General features: G+C 33.9%; 5 protein-coding genes across 6 annotated transcripts; 3 read left to right on the top strand and 2 right to left on the bottom strand.

Moving 5' to 3' along the window:
- Positions 1-2000: 2000 nt before the first annotated feature.
- LOC122589791 (putative pentatricopeptide repeat-containing protein At5g37570) lies at positions 2001-3987 on the top strand. The gene has a single exon (XM_043762115.1). The coding sequence runs from the start codon at positions 2013-2015 to the stop codon at positions 3690-3692; it is 1680 nt and encodes a 559-aa protein (XP_043618050.1). The 5' UTR covers positions 2001-2012; the 3' UTR covers positions 3693-3987.
- Positions 3988-4435: 448 nt separating this feature from the next.
- On the bottom strand, positions 4436-8331 carry LOC122587825 (DCN1-like protein 4). Of its 2 annotated transcripts, none has more exons than XM_043759990.1 (9): positions 7954-8331; positions 7365-7443; positions 7174-7248; positions 7057-7093; positions 6434-6517; positions 6284-6344; positions 6099-6205; positions 5187-5252; positions 4436-4790 (listed from the first exon to the last, which is right to left on the bottom strand). In XM_043759990.1, the coding sequence occupies exons 1-9, from the start codon at positions 8036-8038 to the stop codon at positions 4695-4697; spliced, it is 690 nt and encodes a 229-aa protein (XP_043615925.1). In that variant the 5' UTR covers positions 8039-8331; the 3' UTR covers positions 4436-4694. The 2 variants fall into 2 exon arrangements, with proteins under 2 accessions (XP_043615925.1, XP_043615924.1); XM_043759989.1 differs by having other exon boundaries at positions 7365-7449; positions 7954-8329.
- Positions 8332-14609: 6278 nt separating this feature from the next.
- On the top strand, positions 14610-15942 carry LOC122588633 (ethylene-responsive transcription factor ERF003-like). The gene is made up of 2 exons (XM_043760789.1): positions 14610-14880; positions 15199-15942. Exons 1-2 carry the CDS (start codon positions 14798-14800, stop codon positions 15650-15652), a joined length of 537 nt encoding a protein of 178 aa, XP_043616724.1. The 5' UTR covers positions 14610-14797; the 3' UTR covers positions 15653-15942.
- A 4198-nt stretch (positions 15943-20140) lies between these two features.
- Positions 20141-25343, top strand: LOC122587022 (plasma membrane ATPase-like). Its single transcript, XM_043759082.1, has 14 exons — positions 20141-20312; positions 20429-20548; positions 20801-20899; positions 20983-21435; positions 21748-22074; positions 22153-22272; positions 22358-22480; positions 22569-22673; positions 23199-23508; positions 23583-24097; positions 24171-24344; positions 24430-24612; positions 24701-24882; positions 24966-25343. Exons 1-14 carry the CDS (start codon positions 20256-20258, stop codon positions 25060-25062), a joined length of 2865 nt encoding a protein of 954 aa, XP_043615017.1. The 5' UTR covers positions 20141-20255; the 3' UTR covers positions 25063-25343.
- A 152-nt stretch (positions 25344-25495) lies between these two features.
- Positions 25496-26754, bottom strand: LOC122587021 (ribonuclease 3-like protein 1). Its single transcript, XM_043759081.1, has 3 exons — positions 26397-26754; positions 26001-26112; positions 25496-25924 (listed from the first exon to the last, which is right to left on the bottom strand). Exons 1-3 carry the CDS (start codon positions 26521-26523, stop codon positions 25732-25734), a joined length of 432 nt encoding a protein of 143 aa, XP_043615016.1. The 5' UTR covers positions 26524-26754; the 3' UTR covers positions 25496-25731.
- Positions 26755-27484: the final 730 nt, after the last annotated feature.

Below are 27484 nucleotides of genomic sequence, written 5' to 3' on the forward strand. Positions count from 1 at the left end.
GATACAGTTTGGCTAAAAGATATGGAACATTGGACACGTTAATATGACATTTCAACCTCTTACTCACGCTAAAAGATAAGGAACAATGGCAATCAGATACAGTTTGGATAAAAGATCATGCATCATTGGAACCACCACTAAGGTTGTCTAGTGGTTAGCCGTTTTGTTTCCTTATAACAGGTTTCAGGTTCGAAACGTACCTAGATACATATTTTGAGGTCACCAAGAAAATGGTTGGAAATAGTCACTGGATACCCTGATTAGGCCGCATATATATGGTATAGTCATGCATCATATTCACCCCTAAAATATACCAAAGTATATATTAGGAGAGTCATGTGTGGTCCCTAATGTATAAATGCGCTAAGATATATAGTATCTTTCTTTGGTATGCTAAGATATATAGTATCTTTCTATGGTATGTTCCGTTTACTATTCTTCCATACTTTCATGTCTTTACCACGCAATAGGTCAGTCGAACTTCATATTCATCATTTTAAAGCGACATGGGATTATATTCTACATCGGAGAAAAAAACAAGAAAAAGAAACAACCCCGATTTTTCCTTGAGAGCCGTTTCTATTCCATTCAACATGCCGCGGCATAACCAGTAGTCATAAATTTCACCAACTATTACAGAAAAGATCTGAAAATGGATGTTATTCGTCTAGCCTGGACCAAGGACATAATAATAGCACAGAATAAGAGCATTTAAGAAGAAAAAGTATATAATTTGATCCCAAAAGGTTAAGCTTTTATAGGTTACCCACCATCTGAATCATTTGTCCCCTTTTTTCTTTGCCTTTGCAAGTTCAATTGTTCAAAGACCACCTATCACTGGACCTACTGGAGGCCCAGCAATATCTGTAACAGGGCCCATATCCAATCTCCAATCTTGAACATCCATCATGGGATTCCTTTGTTACATATGACTTATGATTATTAAATAGTCAATGAAAAATTAAAAAACATTGAGGCTCTTGCAAGAAAACTAATCCAAACATTAAAATATGATTGAGTGATTTCAAGTCGTAATAGTAGGTTCCAGAAAGCAATTCCAATTTCCAAACACCCCTAAAAAAATCTTTGCGTCGGGTTTATGTGGATGATAAGTACAACCACATATAGCTTGTTTATGATCAGATTCACACAAACACAAGTATAAATGGATTATGTGAAAATCTTCAACTATTGTAAATCTTAATGGGCTTGTATTCCATACTTTGTGTTAAGATTGGCAAATGCTTCATAATTAATAACTTTTTTCCCCCTAATTAAGGGTCTTATGAAAGTGTTTATTTTTCTACATATATGCTTATTGTTTGTTTTTTCAAGCAGATAAACAATAACAAATTATTCTCCTAAGAAGGCAAAAACTGCTTATTAGCTTTTTCTTTTCCCTTTTTTTAGAAAGCCCATTGTCATCTCTTTTATTACTTCCCCGGAAAAACATTACAATGTTGATCAAATTGGACCAGCCCAAATTTTACAAATCCGATGCTTATCTATACTCTTTATTAAAAATTATGTTGGGGTGTTGAAAAGTTTACAAATATGGGACATGCGATTTTACTCTTTTACCCTTCCTCTTATAACAAAACACAAATATCTCTATTCTCTTTATCTTTCTACCAAAACAATGTACTAAAACAACACACACTCTCTTTATTTCCGTCAATAACCATCGCCGTCGTCCAACATCACCAACACCCCCGCCACCTTCGTTTACAATATCCGCCGCTACGCGCGGGTACCATGCTCGTTTTGATAAAAATAAACACTTTTTTTTATGTAAACATTTACATTTTAATTTTATTGACAAAAAAAATGCTTACAAATAATCAATCCCCTTATTTTTTTAAACTTATTTTACCTAGCATTGAACATATTTATTTAGGATATTATTTCCATTTTACCTTTCCTATCAAAAGTCAAAACCCTTTCTTGGGGTTTAAGGTCTGTAGAGACAGACCATCCGACAGAAGAAAAAATAAAAATAAAGAAAAACCATAATGTTTTCCTGTACATCATCTTCAATCTCAACATCATCATCATCATCAGTAACATCATCGACGTTGTCCCTCTTAAAATCCTGCAAAAACATTAGATCCCTGGAACAAGTTCACGCCCAAATCATTCGAAAAGGCTGCGAACAAGACCATTTCCTTATAACAGAGTTCATAGCCGTAATAAACACAATCCTTCCTTCTAAACACATAAGTTATGCATCATCCGTATTTAACCGTGTTCATCAACCAAATATATATCTATGGAACACCCTCATCAAATCACATTCCACCCATTCGTCTCTAACTTCGTGTTTCGATATTTTTCGAAACATGATGAAACAAAATTGTTATGTTTCTGCAGATAAGTATACTTTTCCTTCTTTGTTGAAATCTTGTACTAGTGTGTTAGCGTTAAAAGAAGGGAAAATTGTACATGGGTTGGTTGTTAGATGTGGGGAAGGAAATGATTTGTTTGTTGGGTCTAGCTTGATTGATATGTATGGAAAATGTGGCGAGATTCGGGATGCACGGAAGGTGTTTGATGGAATGCCTGTGAGAAATGAATTTACTTGGACTAGTATGATTGTTGGGTATTTAAGTGATGGTGATTGTTTAGAGGCTAAGAAGTTGTTTAGTGAAATGCCTGTTAGGAATTCTGCATCATGGAATGCGATGATTAATGGGTTGGTTAAGTCTGGTGATTTGATTATGGCAAAGGGGTTGTTTGATCAGATGCCGGAGAAGGATATGGTTACGTTTACTACTATGATTGATGGGTTTGCCAAGAATGGGGATATGGCTTCGGCTAAGGCTTTGTTTGATAAGTTAGAGGAGAAGGATGTTGTTTCTTGGACTGCTATGATTTGTGGGTATGCTCAGAACGGACAGGCTAAAGAAGCCGTGGAGATGTTTGTGCATATGCAGGATACGAATGTTAAGCCGGATAAATATGTTATGGTGAGTTTAATGTCTGCGTGCTCAAAAGCCGGCAATTGGGAGTTGGCTGAATGGATTGATTCGTATATGAGTGAATGTGCGATTGACATTGAACAGAATCATGTGATTTCAGCATTGGTGGATATGCATGCAAAATGTGGGAATTTGGATAGGGCATCAATTTTGTTTGAAAAAATGCACAAACGGGACTTGATTACTTATTGTTCGATGATACAAGGGTATTCAGTACATGGCCGAGGCGTTGAAGCTGTTGCTCTTTTTCACAGGATGTTAAAAGAAGGGTTGAGGCCAGATGATGTAGCATTCACAGTTATCTTGAGTGCTTGTAGTCATGCTGATCTTTTTGACGAAGGAATCCGGATTTTTGATTCTATAGTAAATGAGCACTCTCTAGTTCCTTCTAGCGATCACTATGCATGTAAAGTGGATCTTCTTGGCCGTGCAGGAAGAGTAAGAGAGGCGTATGATTTTCTTAAAAAAATGCCGACAGAACCTCATGCGGGTGCTTGGGGTGCTCTTCTTTGGGCTTGTAGGATGCATGGTGACGTGTCGATAGGAAAAGAGGTTGCTGCTCAGCTTTTTAAGATTGAGCCTCAAAGTGCTGCGAATTATGTGTTGTTATCTGACATGTATGCAGATTCAAATCAGTGGTCTGATGTTAATAATGTAAGGAACCAAATGTATGAGAATGGGATCAGAAAACTTCGTGGCTGTAGTTGGTTATAGCGCGTCATCACTTTCATCTTGTCCAAACCAATTACCTTCTGTGATCAAGGTGCATTGAAATCGCAAACTGCTACTATATTTCGGAAAGATGTATAAGTCAATGTCTCCTGTATAGAGTATACCTTCATTGACCAAACTGGATACATCATACATGGCTCCTTGATGCAGGCAAATTGTGGTATACATAGTTTTTGTAGTTTTTGAATTGCAGCTTCGTGTCTTTTTTTGGTTCCAGTTCCAGACATGATGATCATTTTTATTTTATTTTTTGTATTTATAATATAAGGTTAGCTTAGTGAATTTAAATTAAAATTTCGACCTTTTAAGATATCATTTGAATATTAACTTGGAACTTTGGAAGTGTGTTTTTAGAGAAGTGTGAGTTGAGTGATTAGAGACACCCGATTTTTCTTGATAAACGGCTCCCTTCAACAAACTATATAAATTAGGGAGAGAATAATTAGAAGTCGGGTGACAAAAATGAATTGGGCACATATGGTTCAAAATGGGTAAATTTTATACGCGAAAAGTTGTTAGAGAAGGGAGTGTCAAATATAGTTACAACTTACAAACATCATTATTGCATTACTAATAGATTTTGAATAATATCATTTATGAAGTTTTATGCATTAAAATTATACTTCGTGTGACTTTCAACATCCCTCGGCCATTATTGCCTGATTTCACCTGTATATAGATTCATATATGCTGTTCAAAACAAAAAATATATAGATTTATATATATATATAAAAAAAACTTATTTCCTCTACATATAAAAAAATACAAAACATTCATAAACACAGGGGGGGGGGATGTTTTTCATGCAACATATGTGTTGTTTAGTTGTTTTAGCAGAATCCTGCACATTGATATGAGACAATAATATTAATGAAGCCTTCGACGATGTGAGCTTTCTTGGCATAACAGAGATACCTGCTCAATAATTGAAACTGAATGTGGACACTGAGTAACCAAAACCACGCTTGCACTGATGAAACTAAATTAGCTCTGTTTCGACTTCACCCACTCAACAAAGTTGTCTAAGATCAACGGCCAAGCAAGTTCCTCATCATAATTGTTGAAATCTGGAAAACTTATCTGTAAAACAGGAACACTTCAGTACTTACGAATCAGAATCTAGATGTTGTCAATTAGAAAACTCGATTTTAGCCCATTTACTTATAAACAAGATGTTGCAGGTTAAGTTTCTCTAATGAGTACAACAAAGACTGGTCAAATAGTTAAAACAGGCTAAAATTCGTCGAAAAAAACTGGATTATAGATATCCGATTCGAGTTGCACCAACAAAAAAAACATGTTTTGACCTTTAATCCAACTCACTCATTTGGCCTCGGTACTTGCTAAATTGGTATTATAATTGTAAGACGAAGTGTTCGTGAGATAAAATTTCAGTTCCAATTCTCTTTTCTAATGCATTGGCAAGAGAAACCATTGTGAATCAAAAGAGTTAACAGTAACATAATGTCCAAATACCTCATGGCAAAATCTGTAGAACCCCATCCATTGATCCATGTTTATGACCTTGTAATCAATCTGCGTCTGCAAATCAGCCCATGCGTACTATCAGTGTGATGGTTGATGCTTTAATATTTGCTAATTAGGTTCATTATGATGGTCATTTATCATCACCCTAGTTTCTTCAGGGTTTTTAGATGTTCATTTAAAGAAAATTATGCGACAGCGTCTGCAAATTAGCCCATACATACTATCAGTGTGATGGTTGATGCTTTCATATTTGCTATTTAGATTCATTATGATGGTCATTTATCATCACCCTAGTTTCTTCAGGGTTTTTGGATGGTTGTTTTAAAGGAAATTATGTGACATTTAGATAATCGAAATCAGATTATAAGCTGTCTTGAATTTGGCAGAAGAAAAGGGTGCGAGGATGTGCTTCTGTTGTACGAATTCAACAGATCAGATACCTGAATGTTATTATGTTCGAAACTTTGAGAAAATACTGGATAACATTACATTGTGCCAAAAAAAAGGCCACGTGAAATGGGAGAAGTTGTTAGAATCATGGTTTCAATATGTAAACAAATAATTTTATTCTACCCTGAAATTATTGATGTTGTTGGCTGGTAAGAGATTATTTATCCAAAAATGGGTATTTTAACGAGATCATCAAAAGCAGAATATGTTTATCCAATCATTAAAAACAAACTATTGTGACTTCAAGTCACAATAATCAGTTTCAAATGCAAATCCAAGCACCCCAATAACTTTTCTATTTTTATTTTTTGCTTTATTGTGCGGAGGATACTACAAAGACCCATACCTTCACATATAATGAAATAGAAGGTAACTGTTACAGAAGACAGAAACTATAAATACATAGAGGCATATATCTTGTTTAATATCACAAAGGGGCTTCAGACTCACCCGTATATACTGAATAAACGAATCCACCTGTTGAGGAAACTGTGACCCCAAAACAAGCTCCAATAATTCACATATGCTTTCAATATCTATGCTCTTTTGCTTCTCTTCTACATAACCATAAAATATTCAGGTTAAGTTTCAAGTTATGTAGCATTAGACCATAAACTGTCATGGATTTATTTTACCGGTTAGGCAATATCGAAATGCATAAGAATAGAACTCCACAAAGTTTGATGGCCTGCGGACCTTTTAAAGGGATGAAAAAAGGACAAACAGATTAGAAATACTCATCCTTAGTTCTAACTATACCCAAAAACATGTAACACTAAAAATACCTCGTTTTCCAGCTCAGGAAGTGCCTTCTTTAACTTAAGTATAGTATCAGCCCGTAATGCTTTAAGACCTTTTCGCCACTCCTCCTTAAAACATGAGTGAAACAACGGGAATTTCAGAAGTTATTCCACTAAGCATTATCTTCTTTTTGGATTCAAATCATTCTAATTTGCCCATGGCCGCAATTTAACTAGTTCATTATTCGATGAAAAGTATAGTGCAGTACAAGAAATTATATAGAAACTTAAGTTTTTTCGCAGCTCTAATGAGACAGATGAATACAATCAACAAAGTAGATGGAAGGAAAACAGGTTTAACATAGCCTAACATATAACTTTGAAATACAAAACCTCACAAGTCATTGTATATGATTGTCTATATTATTACTGCAATAGTGTACTTTTGCATTCATATTTGGCACAATAATCATTTTATAACATAAATTAAAAATATGCTTCAGGTCCCAAATATACCCACAACAAAAGTTACCCGTTTTGATTTTTGACCCACTACCCAAACTTCCGATTTTAGACAAACATCATGGCAGTGAGCACTGTGCCATATTATAACAAGACTCGATACATGCTAGAATGCAACTTAAATTAAAAGGCTACTTTTTTATTACCAGGGTGAAGTATCCCTGCCTCTCAGCCTGCATTTTCCTGAAAGTAAAAGACCAATCAGTAATGGCGGTGACATGAGATATAACAGATATGATATTTTGTAGTCAAAGAAAACATACCAAGCAAGCATCAAAATCCGTACATCTGTATGTTCAACTTCTAGGTCAGAACACAGGTACTCTATTCCTTCCGGGCTGTACATGGAAAAAACCATAGACGTATCAGAAATGAAAGGCGGGATAACAATCAAAATAATGCTGATTCTACTGCGACAAACTCAATCACAGAAATATAATAGATTTGAACTTACTCAATCATACCAGAAGACTCGTTTGCATATGAATAGAATAGCTGATCAATGCGTTCCAACTCTTTGCTTGCAGCTTTACCTGTAGCTAAAGAATAATGTACGTTAAGTGAAACTCGACAAGGTCCCAATATAAATTTCAGAAAGGCCGCAGCTTTTGATCCGAATTATGCGGTTTTATAAGAAATATAATGGACTTATATAGCGATGATTGAATTCCAACAACTAGCCGAGCCTAGAATTAATCTTTTGCTTCATAAATAGACTTATTCATGATTATATTTAGAAATATTAATTTTTAAAATATAAATACAATGGTAATATCTAGTATAGAACTTATATTGTACAAATTGCTAACATATGTTTTGATTCCAATAATAATAATAATAATCTATAAATAAAATTATTAGATAGATGAAGGATTGGGAACTATAACACATAGAATAGGAAAAGTAACAGTAAAATCAATTAAAGTCAACAGAATAAATCCATAAAGTAGTAATTATAAACGAAAGCTTTATTAAATTTAAATAATCATGAAATTAAAGTTAAAAGAATAAAGATAAGAAAATAAATAAATTGAAAAAAATACCGGAGCGAAATAGATCCATGGGAGAAGAAGTAGTGGAGGAGGTGGTTGAATTTGAAGGTCCTTTCTTTGATGAACCCCGTCGCATATCTTCCTTATCTTTTTTTTCTTTTATATTATTAGATATAATATAGATATAGATATAACAAGTGAAATTGGAAGAATAAGATGTAAAATTAAAAACTAAAAATAATGATGATCGGAAGGAAGGGAGTCGGGGGATTACAGGAAAAGATATCGGCGAGGTTGGGTCCAGGTGAAGGGGGGGTATAATTGGAATTGGAATGAATGAATGAATATTGAGCGAGTGGATGGATGGATTCGATGATGGTCGGTTGGTTGCTTGCTTGTGGTACACCAACTTGTTTGATCTTGGATCCCGCCCTCTGTTGAACTCACCTCACCTCACCTCACCTCACCTCACCTCACAATGACTTCACTTCACTTCACTTCACTGCTTCGAATCAAGCTTCGAAAATGATTCATCCCTTTGAGTAGGGTGAGCAAAAACCGAACCGAAAAACCAAAAACCGAAAAAAACCGATAAAAACAAACCGAAAAAACCAAAAACCGAACGAAATTCATTGGTTTGGTTTTCGTTTTCTAAAAACCGAACGGATCGGTTCGGTTTTTGGTTTCATATGCCAAAAAACCGATCAAAACCGAACCGAACCAAACTAAATATATTTTAATTTATTTTATTTTTATATCATATTACATTTATATTTATTACTTATAATTTATAAATATGTTTATAATTTAATCTTTTTATCTTTTTATTGTATAAATCAATACAAATTGTATATTTTTAATAAAAACGTGCAGTAAAAACAATTCGTTTTATAAAAGTTATACAAATTTTAACACCTAAAAAATATAATTACTTAATAAAAAGCTTCTAGTATTTGAATTTTTATATCATATTTTTTTTCTTAACAATTGGAAGTTAAATTTATAACATAATATTTAAAAAAAACTTAAAAAACAAAATTTATTAAAAAAACCGAAACCGATCCAAACCGGACCGAGAAACCGAACCGAACAAAAACCGAATCCAATAGTTTTGGTTTTCTAAAAACCGAATGTATCAGTTTTGGTTTCGGTTTTAGGCAAAAACCGAACCAAACCGATCCATACTCACCCTTACCTTTGAGCCAAATAATCCTCTTAAAATTACTATTACTTTTGACATATGTAATTTATTTATTATAGTTTTTTTTAATGGGATTAGTTCCCTCAAATGTAAGAAACTTTGAACGAATGTCTATAGTAGGAAATAACTAAAACTTTGTGTATTGTATGTAAACAACTTTGAAATAATATTTATTGTATGTAAGAATTTCGTTTCAACCAATTACAACTTGACAAGTGGCACCTATATATGGTTGTCACGTATGTTTTCTTACATACAATAAACATTTTTTCAAGTTGCTTACATATAATACACATAACTTTAGTTTTTTTCCTACTATAGACATTCGGTCAAAGATAGTTACATTTCAGAAAACTAATCCTTTTTTTTATCATCCTTTTAATTTAATGCTTAAAAGGATTATTAGGTTAATCAATTAATAGGATGTATCATTAGCCAATCAACTAGTAAAATACCTCTATGTGAGAGAATAGTAAATACTTTCTCCTACGCGGCGATAGTGACGGCAACCGGTAACGATAAAGGTGACTATTTGTGATGGTGGTTGTGTCAAGTGTTTTAAGTCGATGTAAATGTAACGGATGTAAAGATGGTAGTGAAAATACTTTAAATGATAAGAGTTAGAATGTAAATTAGTAAAATGTGGTTTATAATATAAATTAATTCATTAAGAGTAAATTTGTTAATTTTTATAACTTTTTTCAAAGATAGGAGTTTCATTGAGGACAATTTTTTCAAAAAGCTTGACTTTATACCATTAAGTGGGTATAGAATTTGCGTTTACACAACACGGGGTCGAGCATGTTGATAGAAAATTTATACAATAAGTCTTATCAAATGACAAAAAATCTACCATGCCAAGATGTATAAACCCAGACCGTGATTACAAAATTCGTTAGTAGAAAAATAGAGTATGCAATTATGCTTTTTAAGTTGGGAAAATATGTGACTACAAATAAAAAATCTAATATGATGTTAGTGTGACGCTATAAATAAATAAAAATCAGGATGTTAATAAGAAAGTCCAAATCATATTTGAGTGTAAGGATGACAATGGGGTGGGGATTGTCGAGGATCTCTATAACCATTCCCGTATCTGGTTGTCACTTGAAATCCTCATCCCCGTCGGGGAATTAAATTACATCTCCATACCCATACCCATTGGATATTAGGGATCCCCGACGAGTATCGGGGATAGTTTTTTTGAATGAAATAAATTTACCGTAATAGAAAATATGTAAGAGAATGTGTATTTCGACATTTTCTTTATATGTATAAACTAATATATATCTTAAATAAATGATTAATAAAGTATAACTCGTGAAAAATATTAAACAAAGGTCTAAACTTAAAAATGATTCTAATCGATAGAAAGTAACTTAAAAGTGATTCTAATATATATATATGTAATGTATTTTCGGGTTTGGGTATGAGGATCGGAGATTTACGGTTTCCCATCCCCGCCTTCATCCCCATCGGGGAATAGATTTACATCCTCATACCTGTCCCCATTCCCGATCAATTCGGAGATCCCCGGTCAAATCGGGTGCAGGTATCGGATTTACCATCGAGTATGGGTATCTTTGACATCCCTACTTGAGTGGAAGATATTTACAAAGTTGCCCCCATGGCCATGGTCATAGACTTTGAGTGAACTTCAAGCAAGGTACCTTTTACAAATCAAATTTAATTACTTTTATAGATAGAAATATAATAAAATACATGATCCCTAGCATGCGTGATCTTTGCCTTTTCCTTTTTCATATGTCACAAAATTCTCACCTAGTTTCCTAGACATTTAATTTATAGGTACCAAAGAATGGGCCACTTGAATCATGCAAAGGCCTCCTAAAACTCTAATAAAAACTTACAAAGATTAGGCCTTGCTAAATTTTAGAAATGAGTCAATGACTTGTGATTCTATTTTGGGGTGGGCAAAAACCAGAGTATAAAGTCAAAAGTCGAAAAAATCGAACGAAACCGATTGGTTTGTTTTTCGTTTTCTAAAGACATAACGAATCGGTCCGGGTTTCGATTTTATATGTTAAAAAATCAATCAAAATTCGAAACGAACCAAGTATATTTTGATTTGTTTTATATTTATACCACATTAAATTTATTTTTATTACTTATAGAAACTAAATTGTTAATGTATTTATTTAAACTTTTTTCCTTTTTTAGTGAACAAATTAAAATAAATTTTATGTTTTAGACGAAAACGTATAACCAAATTAATTTGTTTTATAAGATTTATACTAATTTTAACATCTAAAAGATATAATTTCAACACCAAATTAATTCCTTTTTGTGTTTATTTTGAAGAATTGATAAGTGGCTGGCGATATTTGATGATGGACAATGGTAACCGATGGTCGTTGGTGGTGGCAGAAGGTAGTACTTGACGTTGCAGGCGGCGGTTGGTTGTTTTCGTTTAAGATATGTTTGTATTATATCAAAAAAATATAATTGATGTTTGATTTAGGTTTGGGGTTGTTTTAGTTAGTGATGGTAACTTTATGTTATGGATAAGAGTTTGAACAAGAAAACAAAGTTGTTTTGTTTTGAAAACTGAAAAGGTAAAAAATTAAATATGTTTGGTTTGAATACTAAAAAGAGTTTGGTTCGTTTAAAAACATCCCTAGGAGTTATTATTTGATTTTTGTTCTGTTACTAGAAAATGACATTTTTTTAGTTCATTCATACAATCATATTGTAAGTGGTTTAATTAGAATTTTAAGTATTTTTGAGTTTGAGAATTCTTACGAGAAAACAAGATGCTTTACCACTAGCATATCTTGATAGTGGTTTTTAACACTTTTTTGAAAATGTCAATTTTTGAACTTGTTCAACGTGACTACGTTTGTTTGTAGCTAGATCTTTTAAGTTTTATTTTTATATAATAAATATCATAACTAAAGATAATTTAACTTTATAAATATGTATTTGTTTTCACTGTTATTTTAACTTGTAATCTTATAAATCTAACAGATAATCTTGATGTACTTCCTACTATAGCTCATTGGTTAAGCACCAACTTTACATGCTGAAGGTCTCGAGTTTGAGACATGCAAAAGACATTTAAAAGAAATTTCATAAATAAAGTCTTTCAGTAAAACAGATTTGAGCCCCGCAGAGGAGGCAAAGTTAAGTTTTATCTCAATTTAATGTCGTAACTTCGGACGGTTTAGTTGTGAGTTTCTCCTCCTAACAAGTATTGAGGGTGAGAGGATTTTCTAGCGCGGATCCAGTTAAGACAACGTAAGTTGGATCCCCTGTTGCGAGCAAATGATCCACACCTTTAAAAAAAAAAAAGATAATTCTGATGCGACATCGCAACTTCAGGTTAATTATTGTTGGTAGAATGATCATAGTACTATCATACCATAATATGCATGTGAAGACTAATTAAGAAGCTTTGATCAATATGATTGATGCATCATGATTGATGCTTTATACGTTAAATTATAATCAAGTAACGACATCAATCTGGTTAGACATGTATTATTCTTTCTACAAACAGAAATGATACAATATCTGAAGTGTTACAATATGATGTAATTTATCGCTGAGCAAATGTTCCAAAATCATATTACAACTTATTTCAGATACTCGTTTTTAGTTTGCTCGACACATGCCCCTAGAGAAGCCTAGCTAGCTCCTTTGAGTTGATTGTCGTTTTGCTTGATTGCTCACTACCGATACGAGGTTATTATCCGATTCATCAGAAATATATATGCTTGTTAAAAGGTTTGTGATGTCAAATTCATATATATTTAAGAGCAATTCACAACCATGAACAAAAGTTTGCTACATATAAAATGTATTATGTTTCGTACAATAATTCAAATATCAAAACAGAAAAAATAAAAAACTCCACATAATAAAAAACTAGTGTGTAATTTGAAAAAGAAAAACAAGTGAAAAACGCAAGAAAGATAAAAGCATACATTGGGTTTGGCCGTTTGGGAATACAATTTATAAGTCAGCATACGGATATTCATAATTTCAGAAAAAAAAAAACAAGCATAGAATGGGAATTGTCCCCAACCATGAACATAGTTAAAACTTGAAAGTCATTGTGAACTAACATGGTTATCGTCCAGTGTCAGTGTCATACACTCTGGAGTCTGGAACATAACTGAAAGAGTGGTCAAACATTTCAGCAAGCAATCACGCCTACTAGCAAATTAAAACTAGGTACACTTTTTGTTTTGCTACCCCGATCCCACTGTGTGAAAGAAACAAGCTAGGACATCCCATGTAGAAAATACACGTCACGGTCAAACATTAAAATTTTGGCCATACGAATAAGGAAAGTGAAGGTGGTGCTACTAAGTTGGGGTGAAATCCCCTTACGTGTTGATTTTATAATCTATAAAAAAAAATAAAAAACATAAGGGTCCCATTATTTATTCATTATACATTTATTGATTTAAAATTTAATATGTGAGGGAGATTTTACTCGACTTAAGTGCATAACAGCACCCCACCTTCACTTTTCACATATGAATATCTCAAAGGTTTTTTTGGATCTATGTTCTAAAACGGGTTATACTTTTTCTTTTTTTTTTTTTTTTAAATAGTAATTTAGTTTATATATAATCAAATACAAAAACCCATGAGCCACACAATATATACATCCAATCTAAAGAGAATAGATGACAATACTCGATGATACACTTTTCATATTGAATAGAATTGTAATTTAAAACTCAGAAATTTAGATTACAATGCAATATGCATTGAATATGTATCATTCTTGTAGCTTGACCGGCTTTATATATACAATTAGCCACATGGGTTGTTTCCTATAATTAGATCGTTTAACGTGGGGCATGTAGGATGTTCTTTGGATTTAGTATAAAATCATACATTGTCGATGGTTGATTTGAAGTTCAAACATATTTGACTGCTTAATTAATCAAATTTGAGACATTTTAGTTGGTGGTATGTTTATTCTCTCATTTGGTGATATCTGAGAGTTGAGACATGATTATTGTTAAGGAATTTTGGCCTCTTGTTCTACCATTGACAACGACTCAAATATATGTAGTAGATGGTTTACATATTTATCTAGTTTTTTTTACAGGCTTATTGACCACTCAATATTTACATTAATTATTTGACTTGAAGCCACAACTTCCAATTTGACGGGTCATCTCAATAGACCATAGGCCCTTAATTTGTAAAGGTACAATCTTAATAAGTATATTCTAGCTTTTACTTCATACTAAAATAATACATTACGCTAATAATGTTGGTTTACATTCAAGTATGCACCAATAAACTTTTTGAAAGTTAGTATGTAATATAACGTATAAATAAGTGAGTGAATTTTGGTGAATCAACTAGTAAGTAAAATAAAATACTAACATTAAAAGTATCTTGTTATTATTCTTGTAGGATGATAGTTATCATATTAAAAAAATTAGAAACTTCTCTTTTTAAAGAGAGTCATAGCACAAGTAAGGGGGGGCTATCCACATTGATCGACGGCTAAAAGACATACCCAAAATCCCTATAAAAAAGAAAAAGAAAGCCATATAAATTCTTGCCACTCCCCACTAACTCGAAAGAAAAAAAAAGGTCCTGTTCTCACAAAGACTATATCATCCACAAACACAAACACCATCATCATATCAAATCAAAACCTATTTTAAACAAGCAAACAATCAAACCCACATTAATCCATCCATGGGTAGATCTCAACAACGTTATAGAGGTGTTCGCCAAAGACATTGGGGATCTTGGGTTTCCGAAATTCGCCACCCTCTCTTGTATATTCCTAATCTTTACCTTCGTTCTTTTTATCTTCAAAATCAAAACACAACATAATAATGTGTACTAATATAGTTTGTCTAACATGTGTCCTTATAACATATATTTATGTGTTACTGACCTAGTCAAGAAAACATTTTACATTTAAAAAATAAAGTTCTAGGTTTAACTAAATTAAATCTCTTGTTAAAATGCTTCAAAGAACTCAATCCATAAAACTTGGTGTCGGACATAATTCCGTCATCAAGTTTTATGGGTGTTTTGCATTTGCGTTAAAAAAAAAATAGGTTTACTAATGTTTGTATTTGTCCGAACAGGAAAACTAGAATTTGGTTAGGCACATTTGAGACAGCAGAGGATGCAGCCCGAGCATATGATGAAGCGGCTAGGCTAATGTGCGGTTCTAGAGCACGAACAAACTTCCCTTATGATGAAAAACTATCACAATCTTGTTCTTCAAAGCTACTCTCCACAACTTTGAGAGCTAAATTACATAAATGCCACTTGACATCTCTTGAAATGACAAAGAAAACAGGGGTGGTGGGTAACAAAGAAGATCAAGAAACACAACAACAATCTTCTTCTTCTAGTTCATCTGAATCAGGGGAGTTCATGGAGCATAAAGGTAGTTTTGCGAATATGGTGAATTGGGAGGGTAAAATGGAGAATGTGCAACATTATAAGTCTCCTGAAGATGAACATATACAACAAATGATAGAGGAGCTACTTGATTATGGGACATTTGAGTTTTGTTCTGTTTTACAAAACTAAGGCCATTGATGATTTGTTTTTGGTTCGAATGAAAATGTACGTGCTAGCTAGTTACCTACGAGGAGTACAACTTTTGCGGTCCATGACGTCGATGCGTGGTTAGTAAATATCGGGCAAAAAGCATGATTTGAATGTAAGATCTTCGACGTTATTAAAAGAGTCGCAACCACTTTGACAAAATTACTATTACTAAAAATCTTGTTATTGTCATCATGGTTAGTTGCTTAATATCACACTTTGTGCCAAATATAAATAATTGGGAATGAACTTGAGACCATTTGGGTATTAAATTTGTGGAAAAGTTGCAAATTTGCATAACTTATGGCATTATATTTTCATCACTTGTATGTTGTGTATTTGAGTATTTCAGGAGAAAAGAATGAGCTTCAAAATCTTTTGAATGTTTTATTTCAACATCCAAGTAATGTCACTTGGAAGAACTAATATGACAAGACCATTTTTTTTTAACTGATTACATATATTTTGATAGCGAGTCATTAATAGGCTTAATATAGTGACTTTTTAAGAGGAGATAAATTCTTTTGCATTTATGCATTTTTCATTTTTTGAAAGTATACTTAATTGAAATTATGTAGTTATCAAATGCAATTTTTAGTTAAAACTTTCATAATTAAACACTTAAACAACATTGCTACACAATAAAGACTTGGCTCGGGAAAATCAGGTTCAAATCTAAAGTTAAATCGGATTTTACCATTAATCGTTAGTGGGTCTTCCTCACAACTTTAAGTTAAACGGGCTAGAGGCTCCGTCCATCTGGATTACGCCAGTTGATATATGTCTTTATCCATTAGAACGCCATATACGAGATATCCAACATCATACTGTATTAGTTGCCGTTAAGAAAACACCGTTGTTCCAACTTACACATGCCAAACTTTGTTTTGTTTTATTGAATATATTTCTATCAGTACATTATCAACATGTGATGATATTGTTTATTTAGGGATATGGAAAGATCATATAATCAATTGCCTTGATGAAGAGGCATTAGTATGAACACAACAAGAGCATATTTGGCCCATCGTCATCATCTCTTTTGAGTGGTTCTGTCATTATCTTATGATCAAATGATAGGGACACTTGCCATTATTCTTTTCTTTTAATCATCCACTCTCTTTTTTCATTCTATATATCCCTTGTAAAAACCGTTGTCTTGTTGAAACATTTAGCTTGTGAAAGATAACCAATATATTATTATAACTTAACCTATTATTATTTATTTTTATATATTTAATCAAACTTTTAGTTAATTCATGTAGTTTACTAAACTTATATTTTTCTAAATTTAATTATGAAAGATTAAAAGTTACAATCATGTACGAGTATTTCAAAAAATGACAATTTTCATTTTAAATCATACATAAATATATTGAAAATTTATCGAAAAATAAATGTAGCAAAATTACGATATCTTTTCCAACATTGAACCACATGGGACAATCACCATCAGAAGTCTTCATATACGGCTAAATCAATATTTACTCCAACCTCATAGTGTAAGCTAGTGGTCACACATCTTGATATCTTCCCAAGTTTAAACATCGTTAGATAAACATCATAAGGATGACCAAATAAAGGATTCGAAATTGGTAACAAAAATGTCTCGTTTTAGCTTTTATACAAGTCAAAAATTTACAATCCTCTTATACTTAGAGTGTATTTGGGATTGAGTTTTACAGAAATTATCTGATTATTACTTTTGCATAACACAGTTAATAAAAAAAAAGTGTTTAGCAAAATAGTGATTATTTGCATTTTGACATCAGTTTTGGAAAAGTATGTTAGGACATGATTTTTGATAACACGGTTTTCAAACACAAAATCTATTTTACATAATCAATCCCAAACATTCCCTTAATTAGGGAAAACCCACTAAGTTTACTTGTTTTATATTTTCACTATAATATGATAGCTGATTTCCAAAATCTAAGCATAAATTCCTAAACCAAGTGACTGAACTATATGTTTTGAAATAATATTACTCCGTATAAGTTTTCACTGACCAAATTATACGATTGGTGTAAAAAACCAAGTATTTTGTAACTTTAGAAGCTGCAGTTAACTTTTGACAATAAAGGTATTTTCTTTTGACCCACATATCAAAAACTAGGGTCACATATTACATCTCTTTATCTTGGTTAGACAAAAGCCAAAAGGAGAATGTCTATTGTTGGCCTCTTTTTAATAGCAAGAGACAAACTTAAGAACCCTTTTCCCGAATTGTTTTCAACAAAGAATGCTTTAAGTCAAGATTTTATCTAACAAAATATTTAATTCTCTCTTTGGGCTAAGATAACACATTAGATACTGTAATCAAAATAATAGTAAACTTATACACCATTAATTTTAATACGAAAAAAAATCCCACAAAGAGTTTGTGGGTAAAAACCCTCCATGCCTCCACTCGAGTGAATTGCAAGTGGATCTATATCAAATAAAAATACAATTTGAAACAAATACGTTCTTTGTTAGAAAGGATAAACAAATTAACCAAAAAGGAATTATTATTATGATATTATTTAAATGACGGACATCTCAATTTTTAGGAACTCATACCACCAAACCACCAACAGAAATTGAAAATACTTTTTGCAAATTACATTTGTGAGTCGAGCAGATTTGTAATCCTGGCTACCTTTGCTATAATGTAGTTCCACCATCGTTTAAGAGCTCTATAATTTGATACCCGGATTAACCAATTAACGGAAAGTCTAACGTATGTTGTCGGTTCGTGCTCGAAAGTCCCCTCAGAGAATAGATTCCCAATTTAAATCAAGCGTAAGATTAAAGATTTATTCATATAATAATAATATCACTTAAATTAATTTCAAACATATGAGTAAAAAAAAACTCAGATGTTTCACTAAGCCTAATATATGAAGCAAAATCTTTTTTGATACCTAAATTATGTTGTGCCCATGATATATCACATGTATAAACATGTTACCTATGAAATAAGGGAAAATGTTAGGTAAAACATGCAGTACCTATTTAAGGTAAAACAGAAGGGGTTTATGTAAAATTCAAGGGGTTATGTATGTTTATCAAATTCAAAGGTTTAATCTATAACTTTTTTTAATGTGACAGTACCTGAACTTAAGTAAATTCTGCAGTACGGATCATTTTCCCATGAAATAAATATAGGAACGGAGAGGGCACTAGCCATACTGTTTCATCAACCTGGTGAATTTGATCGCACATGCATGTGTGTTATTTCCATAATAATAATAATAATAATAATCTGTCAACAAACAATTCACATGACCCAAATATGGGTCCATCACTCTCACAACATGTTTAAGGATCCCCACGCATGGGTTGCCTAATATAATACTCCTATTTTCCTAACTATGTTCTACATTTTTTTTTTCTTTTTTTCCTATAGGGAAGGGATGTAGCGGGTTGTTTGGAATATTACTTGTATCACACCACGTGATTCTCATATGCATCATTGACTGGAGTGGTTAGCATATAACATGATACATTTTGGTGTCACAAGCACTATATATACATCTGATTGAAACTGTGTAAGTTAAGTGTATTTGTAAGGAAGTGGTAACAATTTGAGTTAACCACATCAAAAGTTCTCACAAGCAAACAATATTGTGGCCGTGATAACTGGCTGGGGGTTTACGAGTTGTATAAGAGCCACTTTTTCGGAGTTTTAAGGTTTGAGATTATGGGAACAAACCTTATATTTGACGACGAGTCCAATAAAAGCAGTGGTTTGTAATACTCTATGTGAATCCTACGTACATTGACCAATGACCATGGTCTGGTGTTGTCTTGAGTTCAAAATATAACAATGCCCTTACATGACACAACACTCGTAATGTATTTTTCCTCCCACGATAAAAGTAGTTCGCATAGAAACTTTGTAGTTAAACGTGTTTGGACAAGAATAATAGTACCGGCTGGAATAACTCTAGGACATTCTCACTGGGTCTCTAAAATCAAAGCGAAGAGCAGAAGAATAAGAGGAATACATTGCCAAGGTGTTACATTACATAAGAATAAGTTGAGAGATTTAAGTAGCTAGAGAAAATGACGTTGAAGAGCATGAGCAAGAGATTGCACGCCAAACATGGGACATTTTTTCTTATAGTTATTAAAGGTTTCGTAGTTGACTTTCCATCTTATTATTTGGTTATATATAAAAAAAGAAAAAGAAAAGGCAATGATAAACATAGCCCCCTAGACTACCTCCGATACATACAGATTAATATATCCTAATATAACATCTTAAACATAATATCAGGCTATGTTTATCACTTCACGTATTATAAATAGTGTAGGTGGCATAGTAAGTGAGTTTTCTACGGTTAAAGTATAGGCATATGCGTAAATATAGAGTCCTAAACCGTTGGGCATTCTCCTGATTAACATCCACTAGTTTGAATAGGTAAACAGGTGTATATATACACACATAATATGCATGTAAATTGTGATGGTAAAATACTACGTAAATTACTCTAACATCTTCTCCTATTCTACCTCTGTATCATACTTTTATTATTTACAAACTTACTATCTCCCTTTCTGCCCACAAGCTTGCACAGAGCTTTCTTGAGACTCAACAATGGCAGAGAGTGAGGGAATCACCTGGGACGATATCATGAAGGAAACCGTAGATCTTGTATGACCTTTCCGTATATCTTTTTTGTACAGTTATATTAGTCGTAAAGGGATTCACATGTTGGCAAGAATGTGAATGATTAACAATATATGGTTCATTGGTTTGTATGATTACAGGAACATATGCCGATGGATGAGTTATTTAGTCAATTGAAATGCACAAAAGAGGGATTGACAAACGAAGAAGGCAAGAGAAGGCTCGGAATATTCGGCCCAAATAAGCTAGAGGAGAAAAAGGTTAACCATTATCCCGATTTACAGCAAGAAAAATAATTTCATTGGAAGACATAATGTACCATAGGATACATGGAAGACGTTATATTTTAATCACTTAATCCGACATAATTACCATTCTAATCAAAGTAAGCAATTTTGTTAATGGTTAAAAGAATATGTTGCATATATCCATAAAATAAAATAAGTAGCAAGTTACAGTCTACCCTATATATTACCAACTCAGATTGATAATTTACAATAACACTAATGCAGGAAAGTAAACTCCTCAAGTTCTTGGGGTTTATGTGGAATCCTCTTTCATGGGTCATGGAGGCTGCTGCTATTATGGCCATTGTCTTGGCTAACGGAGGGGTCTCTCTATTTTATATATTTATATACATCGATATATATACCTATTACATATATGTGATGAGTCAGTGAAATAATAATTTCAGGGGAAGCCACCAGATTGGCAAGATTTTGTTGGAATTACAACACTGCTATTAATCAACTCCACCATTAGTTTCATAGAGGAAAACAATGCAGGAAACGCTGCAGCAGCATTAATGGCAGGTCTTGCTCCTAAGACAAAGCTCTTAAGGGACGGAAAATGGGCTGAAGATGAAGCCGAGTACCTTGTACCCGGAGATATCATTAGCATCAAGCTTGGGGATATTGTCCCAGCCGATGCACGTCTTTTAGAAGGGGACCCACTCAAAATTGATCAGGCTGCATTGACGGGCGAGTCATTGCCAGTAACTAAGAAAAGCGGGGATAGTGTATTTTCGGGTTCAACATGCAAACAGGGTGAGATTGAAGCTGTTGTGATTGCTACGGGAGTCCACACATTCTTTGGCAAGGCTGCTCACTTAGTCGATAGTACAAATCAAGTTGGCCACTTCCAGAAGGTACTTCATATATGCAGTAAAATGGGTGGGTTGGATAATAGTCAAAATGAGTAGCAGTTCATACATATTGAAATAGGCTAGGTTGACCCAAAACACTTTATGCCAAAAACTTATACTTATATAATTGGTGCTTAAATAATATGTTTCATTAATTAAAATTACACTATAGTTAAATTTTGACTGGTTACATTTTTAAGTTTATTTTACCTCCCAAATTGACCCATTTATACTAAAAAGATGAAATAACCACATCCATATGCCAGTGGTGTGACACTTGTTATAATACATTTGGTTTCTTCTACTTTGCTTTAGGTGTTAACGGCCATTGGGAACTTCTGTATATGCTCAATTGCAGTTGGACTCATAATAGAAATAGTGGTGATGTACCCAATTCAGAAACGGTCTTACAGAAACGGAATCGACAATTTGTTGGTTCTGCTTATTGGAGGGATTCCAATTGCAATGCCAACTGTCTTGTCGGTGACAATGGCTATTGGGTCCCACAAGTTATCGCAGCAAGGTGCTATCACCAAGAGGATGACAGCCATTGAAGAAATGGCTGGGATGGATGTATTGTGTAGTGACAAGACTGGCACTCTCACCCTTAACAAGCTCACAGTTGATAAAACTCTTATTGAGGTGAGTGATCATGGTCAGGTCTAAACACAGATTCTAACAAGAAAGAATGAAGTCTTTAACCTTTTTTTTTGTCTCCAGTGTTTTGTAAAGGATATGGATAAGGAGATGGTGATTCTATTAGGAGCAAGGTCTTCAAGAGTGGAAAATCAGGATGCAATTGATGCTTGCATTGTAGGAATGCTTGCTGATCCCAAAGAGGTAAAGATATATAAGTATATAACCATATATACAATGAAATGTCTATATCTAGTGACCAAACAGCTTCATTGTTATGTTAATTTAGGCAAGAGCGGGGATCACCGAGGTACATTTTCTGCCATTTAATCCTGTAGATAAACGAACGGCAATAACATATATAGATCAAAACGGAAATTGGCAACGAGTGAGCAAAGGTGCACCCGAACAGGTAAAATAAATTAAATTCTATTGTAGCTCTAAACATACAATCAAAACCTATTTGGCTTGATACTAAAATAGTAACTTGAAGCTGTCAGATTGTGGATCTCTGCAACCTAAAAGATGAAGCTAAGAATAAGGTTTTCGACATCATCGACAAGTTTGCTGAGCGTGGACTTCGTTCTCTTGCTGTTTGTCAACAGGCAAGTTTCTAAATTTTTTATTCAATATGAAACTTCGACAGATTTATTCATGAACAGATTGACCGGGTCATGATTTCTATCCTAAGGGTCAGCTAAAATAAGAGAGGACTTCCCAGAATGTTTCTAATGTATACAACCTCCCAAGTTGTTGCATCAAAAAGATTTAGATTATTATTGTAACGATATAGTTTTGCAAATAAATTCCAATGCTGGTAAACGGAGGAGGTTTCCCTGTTCAAATGTAATTGGTATGACAGGGAGATTCCTTGCCATTTGCTTCCCACAAAATATCTACCTAGGGAGATTCAAACAAGGCCACCTTGGAGGTGGTTGCTAATATATCTAATGCATTAACTATTTATTAAAAATAAACTAGAGACGTGCCCTAAATCAATTCAACCCGACCTATATCTGTTGGAACTTAAACTTTACCCTTTACCGTCCAGCCATATCACCCCTCTATTTCTAATCTATGAAGCTTTGTTCATTTGATCTAAGATAGTGGTTTTGTTGGGTGTTATGCAGCCGGTACCTGAAAAAAATAAAGAGAGTTCTGGCGGACCTTGGGAGTTTGTTGGTCTCTTGCCACTTTTTGACCCGCCAAGGCATGATAGCGCCGAAACAATACGACGGGCCCTGCACCTTGGTGTTAATGTGAAGATGATCACAGGTGACCAGCTAGCCATTGGCAAAGAGACGGGCCGGAGGCTTGGAATGGGAACAAACATGTATCCCTCTTCATCCCTTCTTGGCCAAAACAAAGATGCAGCTATTGCTAACATCCCTATTGAGGAGCTAATCGAAAAGGCTGATGGTTTTGCGGGTGTTTTTCCTGGTAAGCAGACACATTTATGTCCTTTACTATATATGTCATCATGTGTAAAATAATTTATAACGCACTGAATACAGAGCACAAGTATGAGATAGTGAAGAAGCTACAAGAGAGAAAGCATATATGTGGGATGACAGGAGATGGTGTCAACGACGCACCAGCACTAAAACGGGCTGATATTGGTATAGCGGTTGCCGATGCAACCGATGCAGCCCGGAGTGCATCTGACATAGTCTTGACTGAGCCAGGACTAAGTGTGATTGTTAGTGCAGTACTTACTAGCCGAGCAATTTTCCAGAGGATGAAAAACTACACCATCTATGCAGTTTCCATCACTATTCGTGTGGTTCTTGGTTTCATGCTACTTGCTCTAATTTGGCAGTTTGATTTCTCGCCATTCATGGTTCTGATTATTGCCATTCTAAATGATGGAACCATCATGACAATATCAAAAGATAAGGTTAAACCTTCACCTATGCCAGATTCATGGAAATTGAAGGAAATTTTTCTCACTGGGATTGTTTTTGGAACTTACTTGGCTGTCATGACGGTAGTTTTCTTCTGGCTAGCTCAAGAATCTGACTTCTTCACTGTAAGATTGACTTTTAACTTTTATGGTTCACAATGCTAACAGAACTTAAAGGTGATAATATGTTTGTGTTCAGGACAAGTTTGGTGTAAGATCAATTAGAGACAAGGACTATGAGCTTACAGCAGCTCTTTACCTCCAAGTCAGCATTGTGAGTCAAGCACTTATTTTTGTCACCAGGTCAAGAAGTTGGTCATATGTTGAACGACCAGGTCTTCTGCTCCTGACAGCCTTTTTAATAGCACAGCTGGTGAGCTTTATGTTATATAATAAAAAATCTGTATACCTCTAATTTAACATATTGGGTGATATTGTGATAACCTTTTCTTATGAAGATTGCTACACTCATTGCTGTCTATGCAAACTGGGACTTTGCAAGAATTAATGGAATAGGTTGGGGATGGGCTGGTGTCATCTGGATCTATAGTATAATCTTCTACGTACCTCTAGATATATTCAAATTTATTATCCGATATGCATTGGCTGGCAGGGCTTGGAACAATCTTCTCCAAAATAAGGTAGAATAAATCTTTTTGGTCATGATTTAACAATAACTCTAAATTGGATTGACTGATTTTTCTTTCTTCTGTTCTGATGAAAAACTAGACCGCTTTTACAACAAAAAAGGACTACGGGCGGGGAGAAAGGGAGGCCCAATGGGTTATGGAACAAAGGACAGTCCACGGTCTCCAGCCCCCAGAGCAAGCGGAAAACTTTAATGATAAGAATAATTACACAGAGTTGACTGAGCTTGCAGAACAGGCCAAGAAGAGGGCTGAAGTCGCTAGGTAAGATCTTTCTAGAATACTTAGCTCAGAACTTATAAACATCGTTATTTTATAAATTTTCTTACATGTACATCTGGTTACAGATTGAGGGAGCTTCATACACTAAAGGGGCACGTTGAATCAGTAGTGAAGCTTAAGGGTCTTGATATTGATACCATTCAACAGCACTACACAGTATAATATTTACTAAGGTGAAAGTAGTTTAGTTGGCCTAAGTAAATATTTTGGCAAAGAGAAAATAAAATATAGAATTATTTTCCATGATGGTTTCATTTTTGACTTTAATCTCACCAAAGATAATGAATGGATGAGATTTTGGAATAAGTCCAGTGGACGAGATTGGTAACAGACAATCCGCGCTTGGCTAGGAAAAAAGGGGGAAAAACGCAATAAAACCAGGTCATTATATAAAGGGTGACACTGGTCATCAGAGTAGGCAGTCTATGTATTATAGTTTCTTTTTTTTTTTTTTGCTATAATCATTGTACTTAAAATCTCAGTTCTCTCAGTAGAAATGTATCCTATTGTTCATTTTGTATCTCTAAATTACTTCTTAAAGTGCTTATGTTCGTTTCATATGCATAACTGATACATATCCCTTGCAAACGCAATATCAAGAATGATCGTATTATGCTAAAGTCTAACCATATAGTGCGTACAAGATGGAAATTCCACTAAACTTAATCGATCTAATACTGCACTAGTTCAATCACATTGCATTTGCTAAGAGAGCTTCATACGGCCTCTAGCAGAAATACAATACCTTAATAATAGAATTTCATATTATTACGCAGCACTAGATCAATACGCTTAAAACTACGCACTAGCTTCAAGCTAAAGTGTAATAAGTCACCTCGATGTCTTGGATGGGCCAGGCTTTTTGGGATATCCTAAACCCTGTAGGTACCATAAAAGTCCTTCAGCAGCCGATTCTGCTGCAGCCTTCTTGTTTGACTGTTGCTTCCCGATACACTCAACCACCGTTGTCGACGTTAACCCTTCTTTCGGTTCTTTCATTTCAATAATCACCTTGTAGATGAACCTATTTCAAGTACATTACTTAAGATGTTTTATTTCACTTTTTTTTCAAGACATTACAATAGAGTCCAAGAACTTACAATCGCTTATTGCTCGGACCGGTCTCGTTGCAACAAACGAACTCTGGACGATTCAAATGGCTTTTCGCACATATCTCATATAAGGCTGACCGGGCTGTTAATTTTCCAGGACCTAATTTTGTAACAACAAAAAAGTCAGTTGGTTTCAAGAAATGTGTGTAAATATTTGCATTTAAAAATAAAACAAAAATAATAAAGAGAAAGTATATTATCAAGTAACCACCACCAAATGATCTATAATCCAAACAGAAAAACCTCTCTGTTTATTTGTTTATATATATTATCAAGAAAAAAGATTTGTGAAAATATAAGCAAAATATGTCCAACTGATTTATTCCTAAAAAAATAAATGAAGTATAGATACATTTGTAAGTATAGGTTTTTGTTGATTTATACCTGGAGCTGGAGGAGTTGGTGAAGAGTGATTATTATTATTATCATTATTAGAGAGACGGGTATCTTGTTCGTCCTGAGCAGGTGGGGTGGTTGGTGACGGAGTTAACGGCACCAGGTTGTGGCTCATGGTTTTTACTGAATTTGGGAGATGGTAACGAAGCAGGTTCTGGTAAAATACTACATTCACCTTCCAAGAAAAAAAAAGGTGAATCCTGCATTTAATTCTTCCAGAGCATCTTTCTTTCTAGTTTCGATTTGTCAAGTCCTTTGATTAATGATAATTGTCATTAACAGATTCTCAAATGAAAATTAGATTAGGTCGTATCAGGGTAGGTATTTTTTTAGGATAAGGATTATCGAAATATCCAACTAGGCAACTACCAATGTTGTACATCTTTCATTTTTCTTAGTTAAATTTGGGGGAGGGAGAGTTAACACTCTCATCTCTTTTCAAATACGCAATTAAATTACTCCACCTCATTTCAACTCTCTAACCTTCTTCTAATGGCAACTGAAATTTTTAACCTTTTCTTCACATTTTAATAATTTATCCTTAACATTTATAAATTTTACATAACTAACCTTTTTTTAATTTATATGTTTTATTAATAACAAACACATTACATAATACTTAAAACACATTACATATCAAAAGTAAAACATTACATAATTAAAATAATAAGTTTATACTATGCCAAAAAAAAGGTTTGGAGAAAAAAAAAGGTTGGAAACAAAAAAAAAGTTTGGAAACAACAAAAATTTCACTTTGCTAAAAAAGAAGAAAGTTATAGATTGGAGAAAAAAACAAACAAAAGAAAAAGGTGTGCACAGCAGCTCGGAAAAAAAAAAAGTTTGTCCCAGTTTTACACATTTGGTCCCTGACGCCTGATATCTTACACCAACAGTCCTCCTAACGGTTAGATTCAAGTTACACTTTCGGTCCATGTCTCCTTCAGCCCTCAGTGAGCTCCAAGCTAGCCACCAATCTCCCTCCGACCTCGCGGCCATGGCATTCGAATCCCTCTCCATCTCCCTTCTACTTTTCAAAAATAACAACTTTGGTTTTTGAGTGAAAAATCTAACCGAAA

Source organism: Erigeron canadensis, chromosome 2 (genome assembly GCF_010389155.1).
Source record: "Erigeron canadensis isolate Cc75 chromosome 2, C_canadensis_v1, whole genome shotgun sequence".
Taxonomy (NCBI): Eukaryota; Viridiplantae; Streptophyta; class Magnoliopsida; order Asterales; family Asteraceae; genus Erigeron; species Erigeron canadensis.

Bases quoted from the DNA above. Each gene is read 5' to 3' on its own strand.
- LOC122589791 (XM_043762115.1), top strand. From the start codon at position 2,013: ATGTTTTCCTGTACATCATCTTCAATCTCAACATCATCATCATCATCA.
- LOC122587825 (XM_043759989.1), bottom strand. From the start codon at position 8,038: ATGCGACGGGGTTCATCAAAGAAAGGACCTTCAAATTCAACCACCTCC. The intron at 7,450-7,953 runs GTATTTTTTTCA...ATTATTCTTTAG, and splicing joins CATGGATCTATTTCGCTCCG to CTACAGGTAAAGCTGCAAGC. The intron at 5,253-6,098 runs GTGAGTCTGAAG...GCTGATTTGCAG, and splicing joins CGTTTATTCAGTATATACGG to ACGCAGATTGATTACAAGGT.
- LOC122588633 (XM_043760789.1), top strand. From the start codon at position 14,798: ATGGGTAGATCTCAACAACGTTATAGAGGTGTTCGCCAAAGACATTGG. The intron at 14,881-15,198 runs GTATATTCCTAA...TTGTCCGAACAG, and splicing joins GAAATTCGCCACCCTCTCTT to GAAAACTAGAATTTGGTTAG.
- LOC122587022 (XM_043759082.1), top strand. From the start codon at position 20,256: ATGGCAGAGAGTGAGGGAATCACCTGGGACGATATCATGAAGGAAACC. The intron at 20,900-20,982 runs GTCTCTCTATTT...TAATAATTTCAG, and splicing joins TTGTCTTGGCTAACGGAGGG to GGGAAGCCACCAGATTGGCA. The intron at 22,273-22,357 runs GTAAAGATATAT...ATGTTAATTTAG, and splicing joins TGCTTGCTGATCCCAAAGAG to GCAAGAGCGGGGATCACCGA.
- LOC122587021 (XM_043759081.1), bottom strand. From the start codon at position 26,523: ATGAGCCACAACCTGGTGCCGTTAACTCCGTCACCAACCACCCCACCT. The intron at 26,113-26,396 runs GTATAAATCAAC...TTACAAAATTAG, and splicing joins ACCAACTCCTCCAGCTCCAG to GTCCTGGAAAATTAACAGCC. The intron at 25,925-26,000 runs GTAAGTTCTTGG...TACTTGAAATAG, and splicing joins GGTCCGAGCAATAAGCGATT to GTTCATCTACAAGGTGATTA.